The sequence below is a fragment of the Scatophagus argus genome, chromosome 20 (assembly GCF_020382885.2).
Source record: "Scatophagus argus isolate fScaArg1 chromosome 20, fScaArg1.pri, whole genome shotgun sequence".
NCBI classification, from domain to species: domain Eukaryota; kingdom Metazoa; phylum Chordata; class Actinopteri; family Scatophagidae; genus Scatophagus; species Scatophagus argus.
In genome coordinates, this window is record NC_058512.1 from 7227934 (window position 1) to 7251892 (window position 23959).

At 40.7% G+C, this 23959-nt stretch overlaps 1 protein-coding gene across 2 annotated transcripts in view; it reads left to right on the top strand.

Moving 5' to 3' along the window:
- Positions 1–22502, top strand: part of eng (endoglin) — a 41836-nt gene extending 19334 nt beyond the window's left edge. The window contains exons 4-14 of one of the 2 annotated variants that reach the window (XM_046374906.1): positions 1309–1422; positions 8902–9073; positions 12508–12688; positions 12772–12877; positions 13135–13330; positions 13665–13816; positions 14060–14290; positions 14437–14503; positions 18365–18475; positions 18573–18617; positions 18709–22502. In XM_046374906.1, the coding sequence (XP_046230862.1) occupies positions 1309–1422; positions 8902–9073; positions 12508–12688; positions 12772–12877; positions 13135–13330; positions 13665–13816; positions 14060–14290; positions 14437–14503; positions 18365–18475; positions 18573–18617; positions 18709–18830 (1497 nt within the window). In that variant the 3' untranslated portion in view covers positions 18831–22502. The other variant, XM_046374907.1, reaches the window with a different exon arrangement.
- Positions 22503–23959: the final 1457 nt, after the last annotated feature.

Sequence of the window (23959 nt, forward strand, 5' to 3'; positions counted from 1 at the left end):
TAACTGATCATAAATTCTATGCCTAAAATAGTTCTTATGTCCTTGCTTTGTCTCATATTTCCAATGCTTCAAAGACATACTGCATAAATAAATAAAAAAAAAAAAGCTCATAGCATGTCAAGTGAATATATCATTTTGATAGCTTTTGATTTGCTTTTTGACTGTTTCCCCCAGTTGATTCACACTGCTTATAGAAGTAAGGATAGAGGCAAGCTGCATTACCTCATTAATGTCTCTGTCAATACAAAGGCAGACAGCAGAGACAGCTTCCTGTCTGTCTTTATGAGCCCTCCTTAAATGACTGGCACTGCTTTTTCTGGAGAGATGCATGTGTTGACATTTCATTGTTGCGAAAACAAGGGTAATTGTCACATCCCTCACTGATTTTTGCAGTAGGGCAGCAATGGAATCAAACTTGTGTAGAATTAAAGTGCAGCTGGAACTATTTTTAAACTTGATGCTGCAAGCAGAATGTCTCGCTTCTCTGTCAACTTGAGGTGTGTTCATTTAATGACACCCCCACGCCAGATGGGGAGGTTTGCAACTTCAGGAACAGTTATATTCCTTTTTATACAGAAAACAAATGCTGGCTTGGAGTAGATTTTGATAGATTTTGATCATGTGCTAATAGATCATAAAATGGCTTTTTCTGTATTTGTTTGTGATGTCTCAGAGTCCTTCATAATTCTCATAATTTAGGTCATATTTTATAAAATGCTTAAATCACATGGCTAGAATGTTTTGAATTTTCAGTCTTGACAGCAAAGCTTGAACCCTCAGTATTACATGTTATTGCAGCCTGTCACATGTGTATCCATTTGACAAGACTGCACAGATAAATGCATCCCTGTGTGTGTTGTAGGATGTATGAGCCATTATGTAATAATAGGAGCACCATGCATTGTTTGAACTATTTGAAACGTTTCACAAAGTTTTTTCTTTGTCATTTTATTGCTCTGTTTGCATAACACAGCACACACACAGGGTGGTACACTCACTAAAAAACTCACTAAAAGGCAGCATCGTAGTTCCCCCATGGGTGGCTTCACAGGGTGAGCGAATATTTATGCCACACGGCTATTTTGTGTTCCTAATCATTCCCAGTGTTCCACCTGGAGATTCACACCACTGCCAAACTTTCTTCGCCTGCGACACAATCTCAAACGCCAAACCCTTTGGCTTTCATACAGGATTAGAGGTTGTTAACTTATTAACATGCTTAAGCAGTGTTGAATTTGCAGCTGAATAATCTGTTGTAATTTGTCATTTTCCATTTTTGAATAACAAGTCTTTTTTTTTCCCTCCAAGGATACCAAAATGTTCTCTCTGGAGATGACCAGTGCCAAGCCAGTGAACCTCATCCTCACATCTCCCTACGTGGCCTTTGGTGCATGCAACATCGGCACCAATGTTAACATTTATGTGAGTAATGCCTCTGTGTTCCTCTGTGTCAACCTTCAGGGTGTGATCCCATTAGATTGGTATCAATATAAGAGATTGTTTAGCAAAAATGAACAGGGTATGGGGACACCAGTAGAGGAGGTTATTTTTTTCAGTATTGTATAATTTTCAAATTTCTCCACATGTGCTTAGCTGCCGTCAAGTGCCAGCTGTTTAACGTACAGTCAGTCTGCCACAGCTGTGCAGCTCTCAGGGACAGTTAAGAGACAGTGAACCATGTTGGCTTTCCACAGATATTCCCCTGTGGCTGCTCTGCACGAGGCAGTTTGTGTTTTTATTATACACACCATAAAATTGCTAAGATAAGCTTTAGAGTGGCCAGCAATGAAAGGGACTGATGTCATGGGCTGTAGCATTAATGTTCCAAAGAGATTAGAGATTTTTAGTTTTACACTCTGTCCTCCAGTTATATCTGTGAATTAAATCTACTAAGGCCACAAGACAACTTTTATTCAACAGCTTGTGTGTGTAATTAAATACAGAAATAATACTGTGTATAAAGTGTGGCCATTAACAGTTTGGTTATTTTAGTCAATAGTGCTGTCAGACTGTTTTGGTATTTAGATGGCTGTTGATGATGAACTTATTGAGGTGAATCAAACACAAAACTATTGTTATTGAAACAAACCACTGAGTCCCTAAATTTGGTTTTGACAGAAAAGTCTTTCTGTAGGTGCAATCTTTTCTCACCAAACAGCCTGTATTAAACACAAAATTTTATTAAAAAGAACTAAAGTTTCCAAATAAATGAGATTGCCTGGATTAGTAATTCTAAACGTATTAATGATAAAACTCATTTCTTAATGAAAAAGACTAATGAGTTTTATTCATGTATAATAATTTTGATTAAATTACAATTCAAACCATTAAGCATCTCCAGTTGTTAAGGAACCCAGCTACAAAATAAGTTCTCTAAGATTACATTTCCAAATCTTATCGGTCCATGAAGTAAGCAGTTTTAGCTTGCTGGTGCTGTTTAGTGTGTCAGCTTCTCATCACACATTTTGCCTGCCAGTCTCAGTTGTCAGAGTTGCACTTTTCTGCACTGATTAATGTGTTTTTCTTACCTTTAAGGCAGCCACCAGTGTCAGTTCGTATCAGTGCAGCGTGACAGTTGAGTTGAGGTTTGAAATTCCTTGAAGGAAGGATCACAATGAACATTTTATCAGCTTTATTTCTTTCTCAGACTTACATTATCATTGCATAATCTTGGATTGTCGTCTTGGGAACACTTGAGATTTGTCGGTTGGCATCCGGTAACCTTTCTAACAAAAGAGGCTCCTAAACTGGCTCTGTTATGAAGTTATAGCCAGTTTTTTTCTTCCATGTCCTAACCTATGGCTAAATATCTCTTTGGCAGCTGGTTCTCGCATGTTTTGAGTTTTCAGAGTTTTCCCCTTGTACATGAACTCATCACTTTGAAGGCTTTTTACAACCTTGTCTTTTTAGCGTCTTCAACACACAAAAAATATTTTCACGTTGACACAAAAGTCAAGATGACACAATCTTTTCACAATCTATACCTCAACCTACTCTAATACTGACATACACTGAAATATCTTGAAGACAGGAAAACATATTTTTAAAAAGTTATGGCATACTTGAAAAATGGTCAGCAGTATTGTAAATTCTTTGCAGAAATGGACAACAGGCCAGTACATAGAAAAAAACCCCATAAATAAATAAAATAAAAATCACAGCTGGACAGTGATGATGATGAAATGTTTATAGAGTGTCATCAGTTAGTGATACGCTGACAGCAGTGCGATACCACATCCTGTATCATGTCCTGTCGAGCGCCTGGACAACATTGCCTGTGACTGCAGGATGTTTTCGTGGGATGAGCAGTATCACTGGGGGATAATAGTGTTTTACTGCAGATTGCAGTGTAAGAGAAACAGCATCTGTTCTGTGTCTGACGAAGTATCAGAATCAGAATCAGAATCAGAATTCCTTTATTAATCCCTGGAGGGAAATTCTTGTTTCTACAGACAATTGCACATGCAGTATTCCCGACCAAGAAAGGAGAAAAGTGCAGAGTATATAAATAGGATAAACCAAAACTAAAATCTCAAGTACAGTAGTATTTACAAAAACTGTATTCAAAAAATTTTTTAAGAAAATTTAAAAATACAGGTATGTACAATGTGTAAAAGTAGCCAATATGTACATTGTATAAACAGTGAGTGTGTCCGTCACAGTGCTGAGTTTAACAGTTTGATGGCGACAGGCAGGAATGATTTCCTGTGTCGCTCTGTGGTGCATCGTGGCAGTATGAGTCTGTTGCTGAACGAGCTCCTGTAGCCGATCAGCACATTGTGGAGAGGGTGAGAGGGAAGGTCCAGTATAGTTCTTATTTTGGACAACATCCTCCTCTCAGACACCACTGTCAGAGAGTCCAGTTCCTCTCCCACAACATGGCTGGCCTTCTTGATGATTCTGTTGAGTCTGTTAGTGTCCCTCACCCTCAGGCAGCTGCCCCAGCAGGCAACGGCATATGTGATGGCACTGGACACCACCGACTCGTAGAACATCCTCAGCATCGTCCTGCAGATGTTGAAGGACCTCAGCCGCCTCAGAAAGTAGAGGCGGCTCTGGCCCTTTCTGTAGACCATGTCCACGTTCTTGCACCAGTCCAGTTTGTGGTCTAAGTACACCCCCAGGTATTTGTACTCCTCCACCACCTCCACAGTGTCCCCTTTGATGTTGATAGGGGTCACTGGAGCCTTAGTCCTCCTCAGGTCCACCACCAGTTCCTTGGTCTTTGTCACATTGAGCTGTAGGTGGTTTTTCCCGCTCCATGTGACAAAGTTGTCCACTACCGTCCTGTACTCTCTCTCATCCCCCCCAGTAATACACCCAACCACTGCAGAGTCATCAGAAAATTTCTGAAGATGGCAGGACTCTGTGCAGTGCGTAAAGTCTGTGGTGTAAATAGTGAAGAGGAAGGGAGAGAGGACAGTCCCCTGTGGAGCCCCGGTGTTGCTGATCACTTCATCTGACAGGCAGCACTTCAGGCGTACGTACTGCGGTCTGCCCGTCAGATAGTCTGCGATCCAGGACACCAGTGGGGCATCCACCTGCATCGCTGTCAGCTTCTCAGCCAGCAGAGCCGGCCTGATGGTGTCAAACGCACTCGAGAAATCGAAGAATGTGATTCTCACAGTGCTTGCCGGCTTGTCTAGGTGAGTGTAGACTCTGTTCAGCAGGTAGATGATGGCGTCGTCCACTCCAAGGCGGGGCTGGTAGGCGAACTGAAGGGGATCCTGAAGTGGTTGGACCATGGGCCTGAGCTGTTCCAGGACGAGTCTTTCCAGGGTCTTCATGATGTGTGACGTCAGGGCCACAGGCCTGTAGTCCTTGGGGTCGCTGGGACGCGACGTCTTCGGGACAGGAACGAGGCATGACGTCTTCCACACCACGGGGACCCTCTGAAGACTCAGACTCAGGTTGAAGACATGATGAAGTACTCCGCTTAGCTGGGGGGCACAGGCTTTCAGGACCCTGGGGCTCACGCCATCTGGGCCTGCAGCTTTGCCTGCACGGAGTCTCTGCAGCTGTCTTCTCACCTGGTCAGCTGTGAATGTCATCGTTGGGGTGATGGGTGGGGGAGGAGTGCTTGTGGTACCCGGGTGAGAGTGGTCCACCCAGGCTTCTGGGGACGAGGTGTGAGCGAGGTCATCCAGATGGAATGTGGGGGGAGGGAGAGAGGCTGGAGTGGCCGGTTGCTGCAACCTTACTGCTGAGGAGTCGTTTGAAGTGTGAATTGGGGTCCCTGTGTCGAATCTGTTAAAAAACTGATTCAGCTCATTCGCCCGTTCCACACCGCCATCAACTCCTCCTCTGTTTGGCCCGTAACCTGTGATGGTCCTCATGCCACTCCACACCTCTCTCGTGTTGTTCTGCTGGAGTTTCCACTCCAGCTTCCTCCGGTACCTCTCCTTTGCCTCCCTGATCTTTATTCTCAGGGTGCGCTGGATAGCTCTCACCTCCTCCCTATTGCCTGCTCTGAAAGCCCTCTTCTTGTTGTTGAGGATGGCTTTGATGTCCTTGGTTACCCACGGCTTGTTGTTGGGGTAACACTTTACCGTTGTGGTTGGGACAATGGTGTCCACACAGAAGTTTATGTAGGCAGTGATGCACTCAGTGAGCCCATCAATGTCCTCGCCGTGGGGCTCACAGAGTGCCTGCCAGTCTGTCACCTCAAAACAGCCCTGGAGTGTCTCATTCGCCTCATCTGTCCATCTCCTCACAGTCCTTGAAGTTGCGGGCAGACGCTTTACGAGAGGCACATAGCAGGGGGAGAGGTGGATCAGGTTGTGATCTGACCTGCCTAGTGGGGGGAGGGGGGAAGAGCTGTAACAGTCCTTTGCATTTGCATACAGCAGATCTATTGTTCTTCCCTCTCTGGTAGGACAGTTCACAAACTGAGTGAAAGTGGGGAGTGTTTTGTCCAGGTTAGTGTGGTTGAAGTCACCCGAGATTGCAATGAATGCACTCGGGTGCTGAGTCTGTATCCGGGCTATTGCAGAGTGAATAGTGTCACATGTCCTGCTGGGGTTTGCAGAGGGGGGAACATAAACAGTTACCATGACAACATGTGAAAACTCCCTGGGCAAGTAATATGGACGTAGTCCAACGGCACAAAGTTCCACATCCGGGCTGCAGATGCGCTCCTTCACCGTGATGTGAGCTGGATTACACCACCGGTTGTTGACGAGCACGGCAAGCCCTCCCCCTTTGTGCTTACCGCTGGTAGCGCAGTCTCTGTCCGCACGGACTGTATGGAAGCCCGTTACCGTCACATTGTCGTCGGGTATGTCCTGGTGCAGCCATGTCTCCGTAAAGCACATCAAACTGCACTCCTGGTATTCCCTCTGACTCTGCAACAGTGCCGTCAGCTCGTCCATCTTATTCCCGAGTGACCTCACATTTCCCATGACGATAGAGGGGAGACACGGCTTAAACTTCCTAGTCATAAGCCTCCGCTGTTTCAAAGCTTCCCTCTTCCTCCGTAACTTTTTATTTCCCCTGCATCCCCTGTGCGTTTTAACCCAGCATTCAGCAGGGATTACTCGCGGTGTTTTCCCTGGAGCGGTGGCCGGCTTCAGGTCCATCAGCTGATCCCGAGTGTAAACAATGCGGGCAGCGAGGAGTTGCATCGCCGCTCCGAAAAGTGTAGTTCAGCGACGAACAAAAACACCAAAAAGACCCACAACTTCCTGGTGTGTGGTAGATAGTAGACATTGTAGTCCAGAGAGTAAAAAAGAAAGTAAAGGAGTCACGAATAATAATAAAATAGTAAAAAACAGTGAGAAAGATCGGGAGCGTCTGTAACAGGCTGCACACGTATCGACGCATGCGCACTGCGGTACGTCACCCGCTTGACAACTTGGCACGGTGTCACAACCTACAGCTCTTGTTGGCCTCCCAAAGTTGACCTGAGTACAGAAAAAATAATGGGGACCGCAAGATTTTTGTCAATTAAAGTGTTGTGACTTTCAGTAGATTATTAACCGTTTGTTGGTCACCTTACTTCACATACTATGCAGTATAACATATTTTTAAGATACACTGTGTATAGATAAAAGTATTGGGACAGCGGACCATTGCACAAAAAGGGACATTAATGACGTTGCATTCTAAGTACAAAGACAGCTTTGCAAGTATAACAGATTTCTCTCTTCTGGGAAGGCTTTCCAAAAGATTTTGGAGTATTTCTGTTGGAACTGTTTGCCCATTCATAAAGAGCTGTGTCTGATTACCTTTGTCTATATAGTGTACCTAAACAGGTTCCCTAAACCTTGCTTTTGCGCAACATTTTTACAGCTGAGTATCATCAGAACTTCCTGTCATATCTTGCAGATAGAGATGCGCTTTTCTCTCAAAACATTTTTGAGCTCCTTGAACTTCTCTGTGAGCCTGCAGAATATCAGTCTGATTTCACAGAGACTAATCTGAGTCAAATTCCTCTGTAATCACTGGAAAGACTACCGCTGTTGTTTCCCTTTTTCTTCTCATATGTCTTCTCAGGCCTCCGTCATCTGCCTGGTTGTATCGTGACTTGTTTTCCCTCTTTTATTTTTGGAGTTTCCCTTCACGCTATTTTTGATCTCACGTCAATCAAATATTCATGTAGAAAGACCGATGACTCCCTTAGGCTTACTTGGCTTTCAACATTTTTTTTTTTTCTGTTTCACTTTATGACGCAAGGACACACATAAAAATTGTCACGCATACTAGACAGTTCAAGAGTGGGATTTTGTTATTTAAGCAACAATATTCAGATTTAATAACCATTAACAGAATGAATCATAAAAAAATACAGCTCTATCTAACATTGCTCAGTGCAATACCACTCTTCAATGTTCACATTTTTTTTCCCCACTGTAATCTCATGTGGTGAAATGTTCTGAGCTGTGTTGCCTTGTCCAAATATCCATGTGTATGATACATAGTTGTCGTATTGTACTTAAGAGAGAAGAAAACAGTGATGACATGAAGGAAGCTGAATAATTGTTGAGTCAGAATCTAGTTAATATGTATCACACGACTCATGCATTGTACATTATAAAGCCCCCTAATAATAATAATAATAAAAATAAATGAAACGGTTAAAACGGATCACATTAAAACATGACTGTCTTACAATGTGCAGCTCAGTTTATTTCCGTTTAGAACTTAACTTTGAATAAAAGATATCCTCAGTGTTTCTGCTTGATGATATCCTTGTTCTGTCCTGTCAAAGTTTTAAGAGCTTCCTTCATCAGAATGAGCTGTTCTTGAGAGGTTGTGGGCATAAGTGTTTACAAAATGAAGAGGCCATATACTTATACTACACATTATTTTCTACTTAAGCCTTCGGACTGCTGAAGAAGAGGAGGACAAATCAGTGTAGACTAAAATACAATTGAAGGCTGTGCCTGGAATAAAACTTTATTATCTTGATTGTCTAATTGTCCAGATGCCTTTTATAGACAATCTCTACTCCTATATTTCCAATGCCTTCCCCTGCCTTCTTATTCATGCAAAGCGTAATGTAAACTCCATTATTTCCCATTGGTCCAGACGAGGAAACAGCGGTGTCTAGTCGATGGGATGGATGTATATATTTATACCTTGTATGGAGCCAGATTCCAGCCGACTGTGGTGACGCACAAGGCTAAAAAAGGTCCCATTTCCTGGCCCCACTCAGGAAGCAAAGGAAAGACCATGGCTCCAACAGGGTTGTGCAACTGGGCTCGTGGACACTTAACCATAATAAACATTTCTTTTTAACAGGACCCTGCTTAGAGAATAGAGGGAGAGTTGGGTGGAGTAATAGAAGAGAATGAAAGGGATGGGCAAACATGTTTGATATGACAAAATGAGGCCAAACATGAGATAAATATAAATAAATATAACGCTGACTTACTCCATTATGTGCCCTCTACTTTGCAGGTAAACAGTAACTCAACAATTGCTCTACATGGGATTCACCACAACCTCCACAAGCAAGACTTCCCTACGCAAGATGAGGAGCTGGTCGAGTGGGCGAAACAGAAGTTTGGGGGTGTGACTTCATTCACCACAATCCTAAATCTGCAAAGAGTGTCATTGATGGCAAATAATGGTGAGAATTATTTGTGTGAATATTATTAACATACTTTCTTACACTAACAGTGTTTGTTCTACTGAGTAACCTAGACACTCTTGCCAGCATATGAAATAAGGATGCATGTGACAGCATTATAAGGACTTTTCAACCTTGACACTGTGATCCCTATCTGGACTGTGCTATCTGCACGCTTCTGTGGTCTAAAAGAATATTTCTGGTGCTGAAGAGAGCAAAGTAATTACTGTCGGCACAACGTACAGCTTCAGCTTATGTAATTCAGCAGTGAGTCTGCAGTACAGTAATGAAGGATGGATGTGGTGTTGTTTGCAGGGCTCTCTGCCTGCTAACCTCTTCTCTCAACTTAAGGGTGTGTAAAACCGGCCCTGATGAAATCACTGAGAAAACACTGTGCTGTGATGAAGACCGGATTGCATGACAAAAAGCAGTGTTTCCACCTGGCTTTTTTGATTTTTACATTTTAGCCCGAAGGACCTCAAACCTACACTTGTTACGCACTGATCTTAACATCATAATGGTGCAACATGGACAGATTTTTCATAAACAGACAGATAAATGGAAGGAAACCAAGCATGCTGCTTTGAACTGTGTCCTTTCTTTTCTTTTTCTTTCGGTACATACAGGATCAGACGATATTTACAGAGCTGACTGAGAGACACGACAACATGACAACAAAGCCTGCCCCCTAAAGCTGCGTTTCATACAGAGAAAGACCCCATGCTGTTTTAATATTTAGAGTCATCTGTGTGGGAGCCAAGCACCGGCTGCCATCAGGCACCTTAACCAAATGAGAGAATTTACAGTCTACTGAAACATATCACAGTGTCACAATTCTATATGATACTGAATACAAATCTAAAAGTCATATGTGTGTTGCTCAGGTGGAAACAACCCCTAATATCACCTGTTAGTTGTATTTGATCATTTAGGGAACATTAGTTCCTCACTGAATATTTCTTTTAATTTATATGCATGCTTATACTTTTCACATTTTATTTATACATACTATGACTGTCCAGGCTGATTTGGACAAGTCTTATGTGTGACCATTTTAGAAATTAATCCTCTAATCCTTTATCACACACAGCAGTGGGCACACAACATCATGGGCAATAACAGCAGCAAAACAGAATTTCACAGCTCGTGTAGATTTAAATATGCCTGCCTAAAGTTGTATTTATGGAGCACCGAACATGTGAAGCTTTGATTTTGCCAACAAACTGATTTCATATTTTATATTCCAAAAATAGCTGCATGATTGAAACACAAATAGCTGCATGTATGCCTTGTCATATGGGGAAATCTCGAGTAGTCAATGCAAATCTTAAACTAAGGCCCTGGGCAACTGAGCTCAACTTTGTAAGTTTTGACAGGACATCATTGCACATCAAGGCGTTTGGAATGGGAATCTGTGGACCAACAGCCACCAATGCTGATGATGGAGGCACAGAAACACTATGATTTAAAATGAGCTTTCATGGCATGAAGGTTTGACATTAAGAACAGTATTTGCTGCTGGTGCCAGCAGCAAAAGCAGCGGGACGCTCAACGCAAGCACAATTATTTCCTAACAAAGCCTCCTTAAGGCGGTCTGAGCCAGAGCAGAGCTCTGTGATGTATTTAGATATAAGTGAGCTGGGGTGATGCTGGAATTTTGACTGTTTTTATTCCCAGTTGTTGTTTTTTTAAGTATTTTGGATGAATTAAGTTTTAATCTCTTTATGATAGCCTTTACTTCTCCAGGTGTATTAGCTTTGGGGTTTTGCAGTTGGTGATGGGTTAACATCCCTGTCTGGCACTGGCATACTCCTCCATTCCCTTTTTAAAGGTGTTAATTAAATTGTAATGAAATGCTGTGTTTTCAGCCACTCTTAGTTTTAGCTTGTGCTTTCACTGACTCATAGTTCACAAGTGCTTACAAAGTACTCAAGCAGTAGAGCAGTTTACATCGCTATTTTGTTATATCCCCTGGACCATAATGGGGTGTTGGGTGAACTTGTGTAGGCCTTGTTGTGGGCGTTTGAAAAGTCTGTGCAATGACTACACAGCAGGAGGTTGCCAAGTTGAAGGCTCGGTGAAGAGAAAATACACGATCTTCAGGTCTCTTGAATGTCTGAATATCATTTTAAATTCTAATTGTGCTATTGCTCAGGCAAAAGAGGCACGTTTAGCAGTCTTAAGGAAGCTACTTTTTAATTCTAGTTGCTCAACTACAAGCCAATCAGAACATAGTAATGAAAGTAGTCTAAAGTGATGCTGCACTAAAAATTGTTCTAGACCTGTGTAGGTTGTTTCCTCTATACAAGAACAGTTGGGCTCAAGTGGAATAAATTTCTCAGACCATGCCTGTAGTATAATCCACTCCACTGTATCCACATCCATATGTATATGTGCTCATATACTTTGGCTCGAAGATGCTGCGTGTGGCTATTGATGAGATAAGACTATGGCTAAATCCAAATGTCCAGAATTCACGGCTGGTGGAGTTTAGGGGCACATTCCTGGGACGTTTGTGAGACCTGTCCAAACCCCTGTCCCCAAGGGCTCTCAAGCAGACTTTCAGGGAATTTGCATGGGAGGGGGGGGGGGGGCGCAGACTTCCCTAGACTGATGTACAATGATTGCCTACTTTCTTGAAACCGTAATTAATTCTTGTTGACCAGAGATAATGTTCAACCACATAATGACAGAAATATGTAGAAATCAAAGTTCATTTCATTATTGTAGCCTTTAGGCCTGTCTTTCGGCAGTATATATAATTGCGCAACTTTCAGACTTGACATGATGGCGGTGAACGTGCCAGATGATATGCAACTGAAGCCCAAGAGTTCTCAGTCCATAAGTCCAGAAGATGGACATTTTCATTCAGCCTTTATGAGGTACTGTGGGAGATGTACATTCCCATTTCCATGGTGGTGTTTTGAAGCAAACTGTAAACAGCAATTTGAGCAGTGCATCAGGGTGTACCGGTAAACCACCGGTCACCATTATTTGGTCAAAGGCTGAGCATAGTGTACTCTCATGAGACTGCTCCTGTAACACCTCCCGTAGTGGTTAATTCAAGGTGCTAATGTGCCTGCCCCAGCAGTTTTGGTCTCCTGTTACAGACTGGGCTGTGATTCAGTTGCGAGCCCCGCTGAATGGAAAGAGTCTCTCAGAGCATCACTCTCAGTGAAACTACCCTGTTAAATATAACAAAAATAGGCTTTTATTGTAATATTGCTTATTGCAGCCACTATCTCACTGCCACAATTAAGTATTTAAACACAAGTGCTGGCAGTCCACTTTTGAAGCCGTTGTCTTCTTTATTAAATGGGATTATGCATGCAGAAATAATTTTATTACTTATAATTTCTACTTGCCATTTTTCATTTTAATTCTGCGAACAATAAATGAACATTTATGGAAAAAGAATGTTTGTGGTTTTACAGGAACCAAACCTGGCCCTCGTGACTGCGTACTTCAAAATGAAGATGCATTTGAGAAGTTCTTCATGAAGATTGAAGCAACACCCTTGGCTTCTTCGTTAAAATCTTGCTCGCCACAGCAACAGAACCCCAGTGATGAAACTGAGCTTCACATCATAAACATCCCAGAGAGTGCCAGCATTTGGTAAACTTTGAGATTCACGACACGTAGCATCTTATGTGTTGTTGATGAAATTGGTCTTCTAATTCAAATTCTTAATATTGCAGCAATGTATCAATTCGTGTGGACAGTGAGAAGAAGACCAGTGTGTTCGTGAGAGGCCCTAAGGGAACCACATGGACCTTCCTCAACTCACAGCACACGCAGTTTGGTGTAAGTTTACACCCACCCCCACACACACACACAGTCAGCATATCTGTTGTCCACATACAAGATAGGATTTATTAAGAGGACAAAGACTCCACTGTATGTGATTATGTTGTTGTCAGTATAGATTGCTAAATAACAGCTGGATGATTTCACACACACAATCTTTCCTGTGCATGCCTGTGAAAATGTGCTTATTATTGAGCGAGTGTTTGTACAAGACTGTCTCTAAGTGATTTATTTGAACTTGTCTCTTTTTACAGTCTAACAATGACATCCTGCTGCCTGCCATGACACACAGAATCTTGCCTTCGCTTGTATTGAACAATGACAGTACAAAGACTGTACAACGGGAGGCTTTAAATTATTTTAAATCCAGCACTTTCACCAGCTATACTGAACTCATACCAGGGAGCTCTATGATTTTACTAGTCCTCACAAAAAAGGAAGGACCAGCAGGTAAGACTACAAAAGGTCAGAATTTCTTTTCAACTTTGAGGCATTTTCTACAAAGAGAGGAGATAGAATACAGCAGTGACATGGAAAGTTGGGAGGATAATAGCTGTCTTAATAAACATTCGCACACTATCATCATTGTACTTATCACATTCAGTATATTGTTTTACATGCCGATGTTGAGTGGTACACTAGCAAAGCACATACAGGAAAGGACAACTATCTCTATTAAGTGCACTAGAAATTCAAGAAAGTACATTAAGAATGACTAAAATCTATATGGTTTATCTTTTGTTGAGTTTTTTTTTTTTTTTAACTTCGGCCATTTCCCTCTCAGTCACAGGAGCAATCCCAGAACCAGTCATTCCCATTACAACTAATGCCCCTCATCAGATGCCTCTGCAGATGCAGCTGTACACCTCACCAGACTACCGTTCTCCTCTGGGCCCTAACACCAAAGTGCAGAGTGACAAGAGAATTTATGCAGAGGTAAGGTATCATTAACCCATCTTAGTTATTTTTTCATGTCTCTTAACCCTCCTGTTCAAAAATGGCTAAATAACGTGGAATAGCACCAAAATGGTTTGCTGTCTACCTGCAGCTAATATTTAATTTTAGTCAGTCTGTCCAAAACATTTCACTTCACTGCACTTAACTGATGCCCGTTTGACAGAATCTTGTGCTCTTTCTGTCCTGCTCCAGTTCATTTGATTTTTTTACTTTTTCCTGCAGATTTCAGGGCACACTTTTGGGGATATTGCCTTGACCATCAAGGTGATCAACTGCTTTGTGCACTCCAAGGGCTCATGCACTGTAGTGAAAGAGCTGCCCTTCATACCAGAGACCTGCTCTTTAAATTCTTGTCCCAACAGCACTCGACTCAGCTTCTCCTTGGATCAGCTCCAAGAGCTGACGCCCACCACATGGGATCTGGAATGCTCCGTCAAACTTTGCTACAGTGAGGTAGGAGTTGATCAGCCTGGTTTTGAATGAGTGATAGTGTAGATGTCTTGTGTGAGAGGACTTGATGAGTTTGACTGGACTTGATCATAAAACCAATCTTAAATGCAGCAAATGGCAAACTTACTTTTCTTACACCACCTCACTAGAAATGTGGAGATGGAGGAAGAGTGAAGAGGAATCTGCAGGTTACCCAGCCATGTCTGCAATCACCAAGTGAGTTCATTTTAAACTTCAAAATATGGATCATTTGACATTTCTGAGTCTAACTCAGATGCTCTAGCTTGTTCATATTCTTTATGCATTTTTTCCTCATGCCCGGGGTTATATAGTATTCATATGATGTGTCATATGGTGTTTTCCAATGCTGCTTTCTTTTTTAAATTTTTTAATGAGACAAATAATTTCTAGTCAGTTAAGTACAACATGAAAATTCACAACCGCTACGCAGACATTAGCAACAGTAATAAGAACAATAAGTGTTTATTTTTTCAATCATTTTTTCATTTTGTTTCTTGATTCTGATTTTGTGATTCATTCCAAGAATAAACAATAACAAATAACAACATAATATAAAAATTATTATTTTTATAAAAAAATATATTATTATTATAAAAATTATTCTCTTTCACATCAATAAAAATGCACCAAGCATAACAACTGCAGAAATACAATAGTTCATACAAAATTGTGGGAAAAATTGCCCTGACGTTGTCATTACTTGACAAGCCCTTACCATGAAGATGGATTTTTCTAATTTAATTTTCTAACAGTAAACTCTCTGAACTTTCATAAGCTTTTAAATTGTAGAACTTTGAAATTTTTTTTTTTTGCCCTCAGGACTTAATTGCTAGTCTGGTGCTTGGCCAGCGATTTGCCGCTTGCTGCTATGATTTTCATTCTATTGTTGCTCTCAGTGCACAACAAGTGCTGCACGCTCGGTTGTCATAGCAGTGAACTCAGGATATGTGGTGAAGCCAGTAAGGGGTTTCGGGGCAGGGCCTTGTCCTTTAGGAAGGTCTGCAGGCTGACCTTGTGGCCACAATCAGAAGTAATGGCCCTCAGGGGAGAGGGGCAAAGTCCTTTGTGTTTCCAAGGGGGCTTGACTGTTGTCCAAACACAGTCACTGGGTTTGGTACTATTGTTGGACCATTCAACACAATTGGCTCAAACAACGAAAGATGTCTTTCTTCAAAGAAAAAAATAGTCTCCAGCCAGATGATTCATCTCCAGGAAAATTAGAATGATTCATTTTCTGGCTAAAAAGACACAAGGAAGTAGATGTTGATTAAAGGGGGGGATCACCTGGAGTTTGTCAGACTCCTTTTGTAAAACTGATAACTGACCTGTTTATACCTTAAGCTTCTTTTATCCCCCCCCCCTTTCTGCCAGAAGAGAAAGATAAAAGTGGATATGTCAGTGTTGTGACTGTATGTGCTGGAGAAACTGACTAAACTACTCATTCTTGCTTTCCTGTGTCCTGTTTGTGTTCCTCTTCAGTGTTTTGCTTTAACTTACAAAATTAGAAATGTTTTTTCAGGACACTAGTGAAATACAGGAATGGGATTAGTTTTAAAGGAACAATGGTGGTTTGGTAGGTCTGTTTATGGGGTTCCATTCATTAGCCAAGTGTCAGAGACACAAGGGTTATATCAGCAGGACTAGCAGACTGCATTCTGTTGCGAGGGCTGAGTGCTCCATTGAGCAGTCATTCCTGTTTGCTAGATTTCATACAGAGGGCTCCAGGGAGTCACAGCACAGGCCTGCTGTCTGTATCCTCTCTTCCACCTGTACTGGAGCTTCTGCTTCCTGTTCTTATTTACTCAGCTTTGCTGTCAAAGCCTCACTTATACAAACTAATGCAGCAGCTGATTACAAAAAAAAAGGTCTCTAGAGAAAGCTTGCTCAAGTTGCTGTGATGTTTCTGGCTCACTTGGGGTCAAGGAATGTTTCTCTCTGAAAGATCAACAAATGGGGTCTGGGGTGCAGCTGGCGTGCATGCCCACAAGATGTCACTGTTTCAGTGCTCCGGGTCATATTTATTGTGTAATCATCAAATAAATATCATAAACATCATATAAATAAACATTAAAGTACAAAGTATGTAATGTAGTCTTATTTTAATTCAAGAAATAAAACTTTACGGAGTCACATGTAAAATATCAGGTTTTGTGCTGTGCAGTTCAGTTGAAATTTTGCATGTTTGGTATTAAGTTCATGTAGAGGAAGTTGAACTACAATTATTTAAACACACATGATGCTGAGTGGTGGCACGTTTCCGCAAAACAAACTCGCTGTCTTCTGTCCTTCATGTCCTCTCTTTAATGTACTTCAGGAAAGGAGAGCTGTAATGTATGAAGCCCAGTATAGTTCTTAGCCTAGCACATACCACCAGGAGGCAGGAGGCAGGAGGCAGCAGAGGCAGGTGAGAGAAACTCGTACAAAGGTGATGATTAGTTTCTTCCAAATGTTCTAGATACTTGTGGGCGGATATCTACAGGTAGCAGAAGGGGAGACGGAAACACACGTGAACAAGCTTGTGTTTGCACAGTTTCTCTTGACATGCAGCACATAGTGTGCACACACTGGCTATGTCTGGAAACAATGTGACAGCAGCTCAGTCACATACAGAACATATTGAAGAAGTCAAAGTTTAGGTCAGAATTCTAACTTTCCAAACTCCTTAACAGTTTTCTATTTCAAAATTATTTAAAATCTGACCTTGGTGGAACATTTTCAAGCTTTTCAAGAATTTAATAATTTCTGGCATGTTTTTTTTTTCCAGCTTGAAAATGGCAAGCAATGATCGATGGCTGCCCAGTGAGTAGTTAGTTTGTACAATGAGATGTTGGAAGAGTTTAAGGTGATGTCTGAGTGAAGGGGAAAGTGTTAATGATCTGTTGCACAGCCTTCCAGAGATGACGTCTGTCCCAAGGTAATCCTTTCGTGGCCTTGCCAGACCACAATGAGTGAAGCAAAGCTGTGGATTGGCCTTGTCAGGCTAGTGCACTTTATCTGTGCCCTGTATGTCAAAGGCTTGAGCGAGTTTTAGTGTTTGCCTGTTCTCTTACTCTTTTAGAGCTGAACTGAGGGAAAATGATTTCTTTATTGCTGCTGGCTCGGGGTCTTATATTTTCTATTAAGTTTGTTAGCAGTGAAGCACGTTGTGTGGAGTGAGCTAGCACACAGTGTGCCCAAAGAACATCACCAGTGCCAAACTTGTTTGTAAATTAAAATTTGTATCATTAAATTGGAACAGAGAAAATAATACAGAACAATTTTTATATATATATATATATATTTCTGTGAAGCTGCGGTCTAACCCTGCAAAAGTAATGACTGCTGTTTACTGTCCGGGCTTTGCTTGTATTGTCACAGTAACTAGGAGGAGAAGAAATTGCATATATTTTGCATTACTGTGAGTAGTTTTGGAAACTATACAGGACCATCAATCTTTATATTGAACCCTTTTTTGGTCAAAAATTTATTAGGGTTAACAAGCAGTGTCAGTAAAACAGGAATACAACACCTGGTTATGTAGATGATCATGTAGATGAAAGTGGGATTTCTTTTTTTTTTAAAGAAAGAAAGAAGAAAAACTTGTTTGTTTATTGCATGCCAGGAAACTCCTACACCTTCAATTCAAGATGCTGTAGCCTAAAAACAAAGTACTGACTAGACACACTAGTATAATTACTCTTTGGATGTTTTGTTAAACTGCAAGAAAATTTGCTGCAGGCAACCAGGCAACTGTGACTTCTTGTTTGCTAGGGTTCTCTGGAGAAATCAACAAGTCAGATCAGAACCAATGTTTTCTTTTTTTTTGCTGTTAGCCAAGTGAAATATCTCTCTGTACAGTATTTGTCATGTACAGTAACATAATATCCATCCTTTGTTGCATTGATGATTTGTTCACTGTGATGAACCACCTACTGTGTTTCAAGTCTCTACAAATGTGTTTTCATACTGTGCTGGCCTGAACGGTAACCATCCCTTCTGATTTGTGGTTGTTGTGATTGCTGTTGTTTAAATGAAGCTTGCATACATTGTTTGTATTTTTTCATGTATCAATTTCAGCCCCACCATGCTTTGATTTTGGCCTACCTGGTGTTCTGGGCATTGCATTCGGAGGGTTCCTGATTGGAGTATTACTTATTGGAGCACTGTGGTTTATTAAAATTAAAACAGGTAAATGTATGACTAACATTCCTGGATGAATAAATATCTGAAGTGATGTTTGGCTTGATGTCTGGATTTGAAATTATCTTTATTTACTTTAACTCAGGGTACCCAACTGGACTGGACATTAGTTCGACTGCAAATCTTCCTGGTAAGGATTTTTATTTCCTTTTCTTTTTATTATTAATTTTTTTTTCTTTTCTTCTTTTCATCTTATCGGCATCTCTCTCATGTTTCTTCAGGATGTCCCTGCTCCAGAGCGAAACGGCAGCCTGTTTCCACCAACCCTTCCCCCTCTGAGAACAGCAGCGCCAACGCCAGCATTGGAAGCACCCAGAGCACACCGACCAGCAGCATGGCATGAGATTATGGTAATCTCCAATACCAGCAGGGCCGCCACCTCCCTTCAAAGTCACCTATACGGGTTTTGTGCTTTTGTCTTCTTTAGAGATGCTTAAAAAGCATTTCTCACTTCCCTGCCCCTCCCCTTCAAATTGTTATTAAAAAGCACAGTCCACATCTTTGACACACCAAGCCTGAAATGGATGTGATCTGGGAGTTTGAAATGGTAGATGAGGGAGGGGGTGTAATGGATGACAGCTAACAGAAGTCTAATCACTGGTTTCTGACGCTCACCTCTGCAGCCTCTCTGTAAAGTCAAGCTCCTAGACAGGAAGTTAAAGAGGGCAAGAGAAAAAAAATTGGCTCCCAGCAACAGGAAAAACAAACCATATCCCCCAAGAGCTAACAGGAAATTCACTGCATTCCATTCAATGAATTGTGCTTGTGTGATGGCAGCACAATCATAGTTAGACAGGAGACAAACCAGTCAAAAGACTGACTTTGAAAAACAGATGAAAAGCTGTTTTGCATTCACATCTAAGCCACGAAAATACAGAGGCCTTTTGGCTAGGTCAGTTCACAAAGTTATCAACAAGCCTCGGGCTTTGAAAAGCTCAACCTGTTAAGGATCTCTGATCAGTCAATGAAGTGCTCACTTGAAGGGCTATTTGTCTTAATTGGAGTTCTAGGTCAATGATTAACAGCTACCTCCTATTACTCTGAAGTCTGGTGCTGAGTTTGAACTTAACACTAGATTTCTCTGGTGAATTGATCTTAATTTCTGCGTTTTTCAGTTTTTGTTTTACTTGTGTGTCACTTGGTGAAACTTAAAGTTGATACTCTTGGTCATTTGAAATGAAGTTATGGTGCCATTTTCATGCTATCCAATAGCTCTTTTAAGGCCTTCATATCAAAGTCAAGTTTTTTTTTTTCCCAGATTAACATACTTGATTTCCTAATAAGTCAACCAATCCACTCTTAAATCATATTTATGGATCATAGGTAGCGATAAATTGTGAACCATCGCTAAAAATGTACTTTCATTTATACGAGCTTAAAAATATTCACTCTTGTATGTATGTACAGTACAGCATGCAGCATGGTTGTATTCAGAGCTGAGTAACATGTCCCTAATATGGAGTAACTGCCACATCAGTACTCAGACCTCTGACTTGTGTTATATTTGGAACTAAACGCCACTAATACAGCTACGCCCACAGGGTGGAGTTCCTCAGAATGGTCTGTCAGGAGTTGGAATCCAGTACTTTTCTTGTCACTACACAATCATCACAGTCTATAATCAAGTGTAAGTCCATCACTATTGCTGAACTATTGGTTGTAACCACAATTAATTTAGTCTATGATAACATATACAAACACATTTATAGAAAAAGACCTTTATATATTTCATATAAAGTGTTTTCAGGCAAATTTAATTATGACCTCAGACCAGCTTAATCATCACAACATTGACAAAGATGCAGCTATTTCTGGTGTACAAGCCATTACTCTTCCTTCCTCTTCCTTGAAGATTGAATTTAAGCAAGTATAAACTGTCCACTGTGCTTGCTCATATATTGAATATGAGTCAGACACTAATGTTCTGCTCTGTCTTGCGATTGGAGATGAGTGCCCAGAAGGGAAAGAATTTTCAGACCTATAATGGATGTCATGGATCACCAACACATTCATAGACTTCGCTTTGACAAACAAGCAATCCTTCATCCCTGCTACATCCTGAAGTGTTGCTGCCTCAAAGGCACTAAAATCTTAGGGACTTTTACTCCTTGTGGAGGGGTACAAACAAATGGCTAAAATATTCTACAGTGAAATTCACCTTTAATTAGTATTCCTTAAAAGGAAGCAAATGAGAAAACACCTGCGAGCCCCCTCACTTTTCCCTAACTTTTGAACTTAAACTTCCCATATAAAGCACCAGCTCTGAATACAGCCTATTTGGACTCCATAATATAATCATTAGTAACAACAGTATAAGACCGTATTTTGTATATACTTTTTGCAACAATACCATGAAGACTGCTTTAAAAGCTGCAAAGGTGCATGAAGGGGACTTTCATGAGGGCTGCATCTGTAGCATGACGGTTGATCCGTGCAACTCACTGTTTGTTTCAGTGTACAAATGTAAATGTATGTTATATTTTTAATGCTACTCTTTTTACCTCCTTAAAATATTCCCATCACACGTCGAGTCTTGTGACGTAAGTAAGCAATTTGTTTCCACAGTGCATACTGTATCCTTGACACAAGCATCAAAACTGTGATGTTCGAACCTTTCCTTATATACATTTGACGCGCTCTGATTTACTGATGCATATACTGTATAATCACATTCCCAATAATTACTCACCACCTGATTTGAACTGCTAAAATAATTTATTCACCTTCAAACTGAATGCCAAAATAACATTCATCCAACTGCCTTTGGAACATGTCTCCTCATTGTATGTGAGTTATGTAGCTTTTGACTGTTCTCTCACTCAGTGTGTGTGCATGTATGTTTATCTGTGCACTCCTGATTTTCTTTTTGTATTTGAGTGGAGACAGAGCAGAGAGGGCCAGTACAAATTGCCACTTGAGTATTTGTGCAATATGATGAGGTAAATTTGTATTTAATGTCTGTATGTCGTTTTTTTTTTTGATTATTATGTTTTTATGTACGTGCTGTATAATATTCCTACTTTCAACTATTTTCTTAACCTATTTTGTTCTTTGATGTATTTGGTGAACTGGGACATTTCCTAATCAAAGCACTTACCAAATGCATAAAATTTGTTTTTTTATAGCAATTTCTGTTTTTAACTCTAATATAGATTCAATTGAACTACATACGAGCAGACAGTACGTGTCACATCACACGTCAAAGAACATTTGGTTTATTTGTTTTACATTTGCCCTAACTCTAAGATTCACCCTGCTGTTCAAAAACATGACGTTTCTCTGCTGATACTGACATCCTGACATTGTATTGTCTGATGTTTCTCACCACAGAGGAGCCTCCCAGTTAAATATTCGACGCTCACTAACTTTTCGTTTCCAGGAAACGTTCAAAGCTAAAACTGTGGAAATGTGCCATTAAGTGAGAACCTTTCTTAAATGTAAATTGGGGAAATGGCAACAATATTCAGCGTTTGTTTTTTTTTTTCTTTCAAATGTCAGGTATTTCGTACCTGTATTAAACGAGCCCCGTGACGTTCTGTCTGAGCACTGACAGTAAAATTAGACAGGCTGTCAAGTAGGCTGTCAAGTGATTTGCTTGTTAACCCTGCAGGTCCTTTTGTTGCCTCTGACAACAACTTCCTCCACCTCGGGCACAGTTAACGAAATATTTGAGTGTCAATGTGTGCATATACAGAGTATATGTATACTTTGTGTCTATGTGTGCTTGTGTGTGTGTGTGTGTGTATGTGTGTAGGTATAGAATACAAAATGTGCCTACATTCTTCCTCCAGTCTCTAAACAATGTCCAAATTCTCTCCAAAAACTCTGAAGCCTTAACAACAAGTCAGAATGTCTGCTTTATAAAATTCTGTGTTATTTTTGTGCAGCCTCTTACCATTTAAAATGGGTCTGTTTGTTGAGACAACATTCATCCAGTGTCATCTAATTCTTTGTTGTCTCTGAAGAAATATATGTTTTGTCTGAAATTATCTTAATAAAGTAAATATGAAAACTGTTCTTTGTGTTTTCTGGTGCCTTATACAGACTTGCAGTGTCAGAAAATAGCAAACTCCCAACAAACATTAATAATAATGCAAGAAAAGCGGCAGAGTATTGACAGAATAAAGAGCCTAAATACTACACTCAGATATTTGACTGGTCTTGTTTGCCACAGTTGTGACATTTTCATTTGCTGACTTGTCGCATCTGCAGTCGATGAGATGAACTTCTCTGCCCCTGATCTGATGACACTTCTGTGTCAGCGCTGGCAGTGGAAAGAGACTTAGCAACATGGAGGAAAATTTATTTTCAACCCAAGTAGTGGACATGTACAGCACGGTTTGGCATAATGACGGATGAGGGAGATCTCACAGTTTGAACACATTAAAGCCAGGTTTTAGTGGCGTATTATGCACGCAGCCTGCTGTCAGTGCGTTGGCCACACTACAGGCCACAAGACTAAAGCTGAGATCATGAGTGTTTGTAATTCAAAAGAAGAGATTTTAAGATTTTGAAAACAAGGACCGTCAAATTGTAGCATTTTTCACACAGCATCGACTTGTAGTCATGTTTTCAGGTTATTTTCATTAATGAAAGTGGTAACAGCAATAAAAAAGTTTGTTTTACAAAGTTCCATAGTAAGTAAAGCAATGAAATGTAAAAATTCAATTCATCAGCCTATTAGTCTTGTGTATATTAATATATACATAGATTATTAGACTGGACTGGACACACATAAAGAGCTTTTTATGTCTGGAGCTAGTTGGGTTGGAGTTACAACACTGTGAAAGTATTTTTTTAATATTTATCAATTAATGTCATCGTTGTCTAAGATGTTCTCACATCAATGTCACAGACATGTGCAAATCTGTTTATTCAAATCATAGAATAGCACACAAAACTGTCTTTCTTTTAATTATTTTTATCTGGTTCAGCAAAGTTTGACTCATGAATGACCTGGAACACAAGAAAGAAGAAAACATTACACTATAATAGCGTTACAATGAGTCATATACAACCTTTATTGTTGGGTGAAATTATAGAAATAATGGTGTTTTCAACCATTTATGGCCTTTACTGAAGTTCTGAGCCTTCCATATTTTTATACAAATTCAATCGTGTTTTCAGGGCTGGAGCCAAGGCACACAATACATGTTTATGGACTGTCATCATCTCCAAATGCAACCATGGAACCATTTGGCCTTGCACAGAATGCATTACGTGACGAGCGTTTCTGTGTGTGTACGTGCTTTCCTGCTTACCTCTTCAGGTTGTGTGCGTCTCAAGATAAATCTGTTTTTGTTTTTTACCGCGAAATTGCACCTGCTGCAGTGTTTGTTATGTATACTTGAAGCATGCAACAATGACCTCAGGGCAAAATCAGTCCTTGAAGCTATAAAAATTAAGGCGTTGGTAAGAGGGTCTGGTTTTATATGTGATAAAAGAGATTTAGCATTTTATGGGGCTGTGAGA